At 42.4% G+C, this 8,690-nt stretch overlaps 2 protein-coding genes across 3 annotated transcripts; one reads left to right on the top strand and one right to left on the bottom strand.

Moving 5' to 3' along the window:
• The first annotated feature begins 348 nt into the window (after window positions 1-348).
• Window positions 349-3,599, top strand: LOC143002422 (FUN14 domain-containing protein 1). 2 transcript variants are annotated; one of them, XM_076152511.1, is made up of 5 exons: window positions 349-439; window positions 1,042-1,207; window positions 1,321-1,396; window positions 1,592-1,720; window positions 2,203-3,599. In XM_076152511.1, the coding sequence occupies exons 1-5, from the start codon at window positions 415-417 to the stop codon at window positions 2,278-2,280; spliced, it is 474 nt and encodes a 157-aa protein (XP_076008626.1). In that variant the 5' UTR covers window positions 349-414; the 3' UTR covers window positions 2,281-3,599. The 2 variants fall into 2 exon arrangements, with proteins under 2 accessions (XP_076008626.1, XP_076008625.1); XM_076152510.1 differs by having other exon boundaries at window positions 1,592-1,726.
• Window positions 3,600-3,878: 279 nt separating this feature from the next.
• cenpl (centromere protein L) lies at window positions 3,879-6,245 on the bottom strand. Its single transcript, XM_076152473.1, has 5 exons — window positions 6,182-6,245; window positions 5,319-5,487; window positions 4,971-5,222; window positions 4,256-4,834; window positions 3,879-4,151 (listed from the first exon to the last, which is right to left on the bottom strand). Exons 1-5 carry the CDS (start codon window positions 6,199-6,201, stop codon window positions 4,077-4,079), a joined length of 1,095 nt encoding a protein of 364 aa, XP_076008588.1. The 5' UTR covers window positions 6,202-6,245; the 3' UTR covers window positions 3,879-4,076.
• Window positions 6,246-8,690: the final 2,445 nt, after the last annotated feature.

The raw sequence follows: 8,690 nt of genomic DNA, 5'->3' as shown, positions 1-8,690 counted from the left end.
TCAACCAATGGGAAGGCCGCGTCCCACCATATGACTTCCCCTGCTATATCGTTCTCTTATCTTAAATATTCATATAATCTATGCAAAACGATTAATCTTTATACCGGGATTGTTTTTGAAACATCCCAAAAATATAAGATGTCAAAATGGCTTTGTCTAACATTTAACTGCATGTTTGTCTTTTGTTGCACTAAAGAATAAAATGGCGAATGGTGCAGCCTTCATTTTATAAAGTCCCACGATATTTCCACGATGAAAGCAGAATTTGCGGTATTTTTCTGATAAAGTTGCTAAATTGCTGAGCTTAATGAGGCGAGATCAAAGCATTATAACTGACGTGGCAGAGCATCATTAAAAGTGGGCGTGGTCTATCATTGTCAACATCCTGCCGCTGACATAACTTGCCTCTCCAAAATGGCGACGGTGGATCATAGAGAAGGTTTGCGACATTGTTTTTTTTAACATTATCATAACAACAACGTCGTTTTATACACGTTTAAACCGTTTGGACAGCAACTGTAACTATTTGTTTGATTCCGTTTGCTGATAAAATTACTAATGAAAATTGTGTCGCTATTTTATTGACTTGGTAGCCATTTGGCGCCAGTCAGCTAATGAAGCTAATATTAGCCTGCAAAGTCGTGTTTATGATCGAGTGCCTTCAAAGCCTGTGATAGCTGAAAGGCCTCATAAATAAGTACATGTAAAGGTCGCCGACTTGTTTTAAAGCTCTATATGCATATTTATATAATATTCCACATGCATAGTTTTTATTGTATTAATAGCTTACATATGACACATATCACAAGTCTGATAATAGGAATAAATACTATTAGATACGATCGAAATATCTCCCAATAGGAGAACAATTCAGCCAGAGTATCTTAGAACTTGTCATGACATAAGTGAACATTTGTACTTAAACAAGTCTATTGTGCTGCCAGTTAACAAGAAATATTCACATTATACCGAAAAATAAAACTTGTGGTTGTGGTGGTGTTACAGACTGATCATACTTCTCTTTGGGTGTCTTTATGGCAGGTCAGGATGACCCAGAGAGTGAAGATGAGGTATATGAGGTTGTGGATCTGACAGAATACGCCCGGAGACACCAATGGTGGAGCAGAGTGTTTGGGAGTAACTCTGGCCCCATTGCTGAGAAGTACTCTGTGGCCACACAGCTCGCCATGGGAGGGGTCTCTGGATGGTACGACATATTAGGATCCACATATTTGAATCCAGAATTTCACTTTTCACAGCTCATATTCAGCACTCTAGTATTCATCCGACAATGCCTCCCCTTCTTTTCATAATGTTCAGGTGTGCTGGTTACGTCTTCCAGAGAGTTGGAAAAATAGCTGCTACTGCTGTTGGTGGAGGCTTCCTCCTCTTACAGGTAAGAGTCCCAGCACAGTGTCACCATTAGAAGACAACATGGCATGACAGGCACAGAATGGTTTCTCACATTGTCTCTGTTCAGCTTTGGGTCTCTGTGTGGAACAAGACAAGGATTGAAAATAAACTAGAAAGAACAATTATGGTAAGAAATTGGTGATCACAGATGAGATGAACCGTCAATCTTTCTCCACAGATCGCAAACCACAGCGGCTATGTGCAGGTGAACTGGAAGAAAGTGGAGAAAGATGTGAACAAAGCAAAGAAACACTTGAAGAAGAAAGCAAACAAAGCAGCTCCAGAAATCAACACGTTCATAGAGGAGGTAAAGGTACCTGTAACAAAGCCTGCTTTTTCTTTTGCATTCCCTCATTTTAAATGTATTGTTAAAATGAAACTGAATTGCAAGAAAATAATGAGTCAGAGACCACGTGTGTGTCCTGTCATGGACCTTAGTACAAGAAACTGCATAGTGCTTTTATTCATGATGCTTTCTTCAGTGGAGGAGTTTGTTTTACCCACAACAAACTGGCAGTGCCCTCTAGTGTACATTTGGCTGTATTACACCCACGTTATGCATGACGGCAGGCGTAGAAGTGTGTATAGGTGGGTCTGAGTATACATACTTTTCCTGAGTCATGGTGCCTGAACAATGGATGCAAGTATTCCATTGTCCCTGCACGTGGACATTAGGGTCAGGTTTCATAAAGGCACCATCTCAGCACTTGCATCAAAAGGGGACCAGAGATCAAAGTGGAGTTTTCTACCATCTCACTCTCCATCTTTTCTGTCCCTTCTCTCACACAGGCCACAGACTTTATAAAGAGGAACATCGTCTTGTCCAGTGGGTTCGTCGGCGGCTTCTTCCTGGGCCTGGCTTCTTAAAGCTCCTGCACACGCTGCCATCACCATTTTACTGTGAATCGAGTCACTACATAGGTCATTTCTTCCGCATCGTTTACCTCTCGGCTCCATGTGTGCAACGGGTTCCTGTACGAAAACGAACAGAGGTTTTTACATTGACGATTTGATCTGCTGAGACGATGGTATTGCTGTGTATCAGTGTTCCATTCATATACTTGATTCCAAGGAGGCGAATTGAGGTCGCATTGTGACGTGTGTGTGTGGGATAATTGGGATGTTTGGATCATTAATGGGACCTTTGTCAGACTGCTGAGTATGTCAAGTTGCCACAAGTTAAAGAGTTCCTCTACGCTTTCTCAACACTGATCCGAGTCCATTGGGTCAGTCAAGCAAACGTGGCCTCTGTAGCCATCCTTGTAAAATAGCCAACAATCCCAGAGCTATGAATTCCATAAAAGAATAAATATTATATAAAGGTAAGCCTGTATTTGCCCCCAGTCTGCTTACCCGTATTTTTTTAATGCAGCCATAATATTACCATCATTTGTATGGAAGCTGAGAGAGGAAGTGCACCATCATATACAAGCAAAACTGTATTCCAGAGATAGCATGATCATTTTCTCAAACTCTGGAGGGAACGTCTCGCTTCATTTCACACACTGACTAATGTACGCGTCTCCTGTGACAGAAATGCGACGTCCTAATCGGCATACGATCATTCCAGTAATGATCAGGCTATGGTTGCAGTATCCGCTCCTCTGAGAGAAAGGATTACATCGACTCAGTCAAACAGTTTGAGATCATTCCTCTGTCGGCTTCTGTACGCCGCAGCAAATCACTCATTGACTCTTAATGAAACCCCCCAAGCAGAAATGTACAACATATCATACAAGTTAACGCTAAACGTGTCAACGCTGACTGCAAAGAGTAGATATATAAATATAGTATACTTTTAATCCTTTAACTGCACAATTCCTTTGAATGATGGTTTAAACGTGTAGGAGCTGGGCACAAGAGAGAGACACACACGTCCTGCTCACCATCGCTTCTGCCATTGTGCATTTACTGACATCAGTGTCGCAGTAACACAACAAAGATGCTGCCGAGTCATTGGATCAATCTATAGGGCATACACACTCAAGTCTGACTGAGTTAAATGTGAATTGCTTGTACCGTTTTCTTCTTCTTCTGCCTTTTATTGACAGTGGACTTAAACGTGTCAGGTGTATGTTTCTGTCATGTTTACTGTATTTCTATATGCATTTCTCTCATTGGTTCTATTTATTTGAGTCACTGTATCTGATCTTAATGAGTTGAAATAAAGTCTGATTTTGTTGGAAGATGAAATGTGTTACTTTTCTGAAGTTGTGTGTGTGGATTGTTGGAACAGTTGATTCAGCTTCTAGCCATCGATCAAACTGGACTTACCTCGATCCTTCAGTGCTTGATTATAATTATGTGAAAGATGCTGATTCATTGAGGTGCAAACAATTGTGATGAATCTTCAATCGTTATCTGTAAAATGTCATTGATCTTGACGCCATTGGTCAAGTATGCAGACGCAGCATTCATCCTCCACAGGTGGAGCTAAAGGATTTATCATCAAACAATGTCAAACAACACACTGCTACTTTAGTTGGCTTTTATTCAAAACTAGAAAATACAAAAATATACAAAAGGTGGTGGGTATTTACAAGACAAAGAAGAAGACGAAGAAGAAGGAATGAACCCAAGCAACTGAAGATTTCATTGGCGTCATTGATTCAAGCTGCAGTTGCATTTCCCGGAGGTTAAAAGTCCTACTTATTGTGTCGTATTCATAGCGGCATTTTGAGGAGGGCGCACTCTGTCAGCAGTGTGAGTGTGGCGATCATGTACCGACTGTGGGAGATCTGAAAAGTAGGGAAACAAAAGTTAGAGCGACACTTAGACGCAACAAGTCTCATCTCACGACTCTGAAACACTCCTGATAGCCTGTGTTCCTGTGAAGCGCTACCTTGATTCTGCCGCTGTGCTTGGCTGAGCCCAGTGCGGTGGAGACCTGGTTCAGGCTGGCAGCTGACAGATCCAACCTGAAGTGCCTGTAGAAGTGACTCTTCAGCCCCTGCATGAATCTCGCCACCTCCTCAAAGTCTATTCTACTCTCCTCCTCCGGGTTGTCCCCTCTCTCCTCCTCCGTCTCCTCTTTCCCGACGCTCCTCCACAGCGCCCACGCGTCTTGCGGATGAACCGTGAACGTGATGTGCAGTGGCGGCGCCGCCCGGAGAGTCCACATCATCTTCAGCTGCTGGATGCTGGACTCTGGGTGGCAGTTTGTCCATAACGCCGCCAGCCACTGAAGGCTTGTAGAATTGATTTCCAAGGGTCCAAAGCAGCAGTCGAAACTCTGCTGGAACCAGGACTTGACCGTGGAGGTGAGCCACTCGGGTCCACTGCTGCAGAAGAGTGGCAGGCAGACAAAATCCTGTGGAAGAGAGAGGATGTAGTCGGAGCTGCCGTTGATGCAGGTCAGCCAGCCGCTCCAGGTCGGCTTCTGGGTCTCGTCCTGCCTGGCAAACAAAGGCTTTGAATGGATCTGTGGGAAGCGAAAAGCAAGGGAACCATTAGAAGCAGCAACGTGCAGTCTCACCATTTAAAAGGTCCTATGTGTGGTGGAAAGTTCAAGCTTATTTCTTGTTCTTCCACTGAGCCTTCTCAGTTACTCTGGGTACCTGTATGAAGATGGTCTCAGCATCATCACTGCTGTCTGTCATCCCCTGCACCGTGGAGAAGGAGGCTCTGAAGCTGCCCTGCGCTCCCTCCACCTCCATCGCCAAGCCCTGCTGCTTCTCTGCCGCCATAAACGCAGCCAGCTGCCTGGAGTAGCTCTTAAGCTGGGTGTGTCTGAACAGGTAGAGCGGCGTGACGTAAGACAGGTGCCACTCTGTTTTCAGCAGTAAGGCCAGCTGCTCCGGGTCGGCCTTCTGTATCAGGCCAAGAGAGGAGAGAGTGTAGATGAAGATCTCTGCGTTCGTTATGTCTGTTTAATGAAGAGTTCTTATATGAACAGGTTGACTCACGGGGATGCTGTGCGACTTTGGCGCTCGTCTGCTGGCATTGAGCCTCCGTGCCGTCAGGCCCGGGGTGAAGCCGAGGCGGGAGGTAGCACCTAAGCAGCTCCGATACGACTGCCGGTAGCTCTTACTTTTGCTCCTCCTCTGAACTATGTTGAGGGGAGTCCTCATTACACTGACAAACACAGAACATCAGGTTTATAAGTCAGACACAAACACTCATAGCACTAAAAACACAAAAGACATAAGAGAGAGATGAAAAATACTAAAACAAGCAGTCCCAGTAAAATTTGAGTCAAGTAAAGCACAGTCAACTCAGTAAATGGTTACATATATAAAGAGTCAGGAGTGACGACCAAAGGTTTGCAGAGTTGCAAGGCTTTTCTCATCAGTCTCTGTTCCAGATTAGAGCAACAAGCTTACAAAAAATGACTGCACAACACTGCGGTGGTAAAAGCCAGGTCGGTGACACAACGAATGTGGAGCATAATAGCAGAACATAGCTGCTTATATACAGTATCTGCTTCACACGCTGCAGGAGCAATGGTGTCTTCAAATACGCTTGTAACAATAACAACATTTCTATTTATATAATATAGTACGATCCTTGGGTTTTGAATAAATGCCGAACTCGTGGATTTGGTAAAAAACAATTTAATCATACAACAGATTCGTTGGTTTAATTAGCTGATAACATAAACACCCGTGTGTCTGGATGAAAGAGGCGTCACCGTCTGTCCACAGAACGCTCGATCCGGGGCTGAAGATCACGTCGGTGACCATTTACAGACAACGTTTCAGATGTCGAGAAAGTCAAATAAACAGTTAATACTAATAATTAGTTGCAACATAAAAAAACAAGGATTTACCTGCTTTGTGTTTGCTCCATGGCGAGCCTCCCCCAACGGACCAAAGCCGGAAGCAAATTTGAACATCGCGCTTTCCCATGAATCAACGCGGCTAGATTAAGCCAATCACAGCAGAGGGTAGTAAATTTGCGCTTTTAATCTTTTTATTTTTCGTAATAAATGAAAACTCAAATGGCTTTCATTTAAATGCAGACACAAAGATGCATTCTGACCCAATGCTTAAGAATATTATCCTGATACATTAATTTCACGTACAAATTTATCGACGTTACATAACAGGGACACGATACATCATTCACTGTTCTGTTTTATTCAGTTTTACTGCACAAACCTCTGACCTCCGACCTCACGTCATACATTTTGCAATATTTTCCATCAAACTTTTTATTTATTCATGGTTGAAAGGTTAATATGTTTCCACTTTCCGGGGCATATAGTTCTATTGTAAAATAATAATAAACTACCCCCTGGAATTCAAATTTAATGATAGAGAATGACAGAAAATACGATGTTTTTAAATGGTGATATCAACTACTAAGACTCTTAAACACTCTTGTCTTTGAGATATCGCATTGACAGATAGAAACACATAAATTTAAGTTTTTGACAAGGTTCAGCAGCTGTTAAAATGTTTTGCAAACAGGTTTCATAAAGTGTAAACACACTCCTGCTTGTGAAAACAGCATGTATATATTACAATATATACATATATTTATTTGGAAGAGAAATTTCTCAGGGGCTGAGATAATGAAAGGGTGCTCTTCATTCAGGATCATGACCGAACAGCAACTCGGTGAGACGTTTGACCTTGTGGAGAAATTCCAGGAATGGAAAGAATAAAAGAATAAAGAAACAGTGTAATGGAAAATGTGTGAAGTGTGTATGTGTCTGTGGATTCACTCGCTGCTTTCACAACCACATCCCTCCCTGTTACCATGGAAACTGTGTTCTTTCCTTTTTTTCTCCATCAGGCGGTTCTTTCTAACTATCTATCTTTCTGTCTCTTTCTCCTTCAATCTTTCATTTTCTATACGCTTTCCTATATACTTATGGTCTCATCTCATCTTGTATTTTCCCTGTGTGTGTGTGCGTGTGTTTGTAAGTATTACAGAAACGAGAGGTGTTCCCTAGCACATACACATTTGTATACACAGTAAGATGACCACATCAACAGCCAATCGGATCATCGATAGCTGATGGTGGTCCTCGACCAATGGATGGAAGTAGAAGGGATGCAGCGGCATGGAAACTGCAGAGGTTGCAGCGAGACAACAGCGTCCTCTAGCGGCACCTGGTGTTTTTGTTTAACAGAGACGTCGTATTTTCTGAGAAAATGACATTGTAATGTAATAAAGTAGTAGATTTAAGTATCATTGGAGATTGATTTAAGCCTGAACTATAGGAAACATCTGTATCTAAATACTGCATTAATGTGAAAAGGATATCTGATATCTGATATCTTTACCTCAGCCAGTATATCCTCTTAACACCAACACTTTTAGACACAATTAGAGTTTCTTTTTTTACTACCACAATCAATTGATATATGGTAAAAGGCATTTCCTATTCTATTTCTCATTAAAAATCTAAGAATAAAATATTCTGTGATCTATCTATCTATCTATCTATCTATCTATCTATCTATCTGTCTATCTGTCTGTCTGTCTGTCTGTCTGTCTGTCTGTCTGTCTGTCTGTCTGTCTATCTATCTATCTATCTATCTATCTGTCTGTCTGTCTGTCTGTCTGTCTGTCTGTCTATCTATCTATCTATCTATCCTAATACTCACCTCAAGGGGGCGTCACTAACACATCTCAGAACATTTTCCTCCGCACCTGAGGAGTCACCTGCATCCCTGCACCTGTACGAATCAAAATTCCGCAGAACGATGCAAATAATTATTCTAAACTTATACAAAAGGAGTGAAATGGTTTCCTGTTGTACATCAGTTAGACAATCAAACACATCGAGGGGGTGATGGAAAGTTTTAGAGTAGAACTTTATCAAACCAAACATATTGCCCAATACCACAAATGCAAATGAAGTAATAAATATAGCTTGGAATTGAAATAGTCCGACTTGTGTCAAGGAATTCCAATGTAAGGACCGTGGGAACCAGGAATGTGTTTTCAGGAAAATCCAGTCAATCACTGTTTGGTTGATTTTATTACTGTAAATGAGGAAATATAGGAAAAAACCGAGCCATAAGTAAAAGAACACACATTTAAAAAGGGATAAACTGCTAAAAGATGAGGGATAAGAATGGGAAAGGGCTGACGTAAGGTGATGGTTTGGGACGATTACGCCTGCGCGGGGTACACTGGATGCAACCGTTGGACGAGGTTAGGAAACTGCGCCTACATCTAACGCCCTGCGAACGCCATGTTGGATCAAACGCCGCAAAAACGCCAACTACCGCGCGCGCATTCCCGCCATTTTGGCTCTGGACCAGCTCAGTTTCCAGGCCCGTGAGAGGGAGGAGTCTGGCATTTCTTGTCCGCTGAGCGAG

This window comes from Genypterus blacodes, unplaced genomic scaffold (genome assembly GCF_046128005.1).
Source record: "Genypterus blacodes isolate CSIRO-AG114 ecotype Tasmania unplaced genomic scaffold, CSIRO-AGI_Gbla_v1 ptg000056l_1, whole genome shotgun sequence".
NCBI classification, from domain to species: domain Eukaryota; kingdom Metazoa; phylum Chordata; class Actinopteri; order Ophidiiformes; family Ophidiidae; genus Genypterus; species Genypterus blacodes.
The sequence above is the reverse complement of the archived record's forward strand: the minus strand, read 5'-3'. Positions and strand labels throughout refer to the sequence as shown.

Excerpts from the sequence above, each read along its gene's own strand:
- LOC143002422 (XM_076152510.1), top strand. The coding sequence starts at position 415 with ATGGCGACGGTGGATCATAGAGAAG. Across the intron at positions 1,208-1,320 it reads ATGGGAGGGGTCTCTGGATG|GTGTGCTGGTTACGTCTTCC; the intron begins GTACGACATATT and ends CATAATGTTCAG. Across the intron at positions 1,397-1,591 it reads GAGGCTTCCTCCTCTTACAG|ATCGCAAACCACAGCGGCTA; the intron begins GTAAGAGTCCCA and ends CTTTCTCCACAG.
- cenpl (XM_076152473.1), bottom strand. The coding sequence starts at position 6,201 with ATGGAGCAAACACAAAGCAG. Across the intron at positions 5,223-5,318 it reads CAAAGTCGCACAGCATCCCC|AAGGCCGACCCGGAGCAGCT; the intron begins GTGAGTCAACCT and ends GGCCTGATACAG. Across the intron at positions 4,835-4,970 it reads CTGAGACCATCTTCATACAG|ATCCATTCAAAGCCTTTGTT; the intron begins GTACCCAGAGTA and ends CGCTTCCCACAG.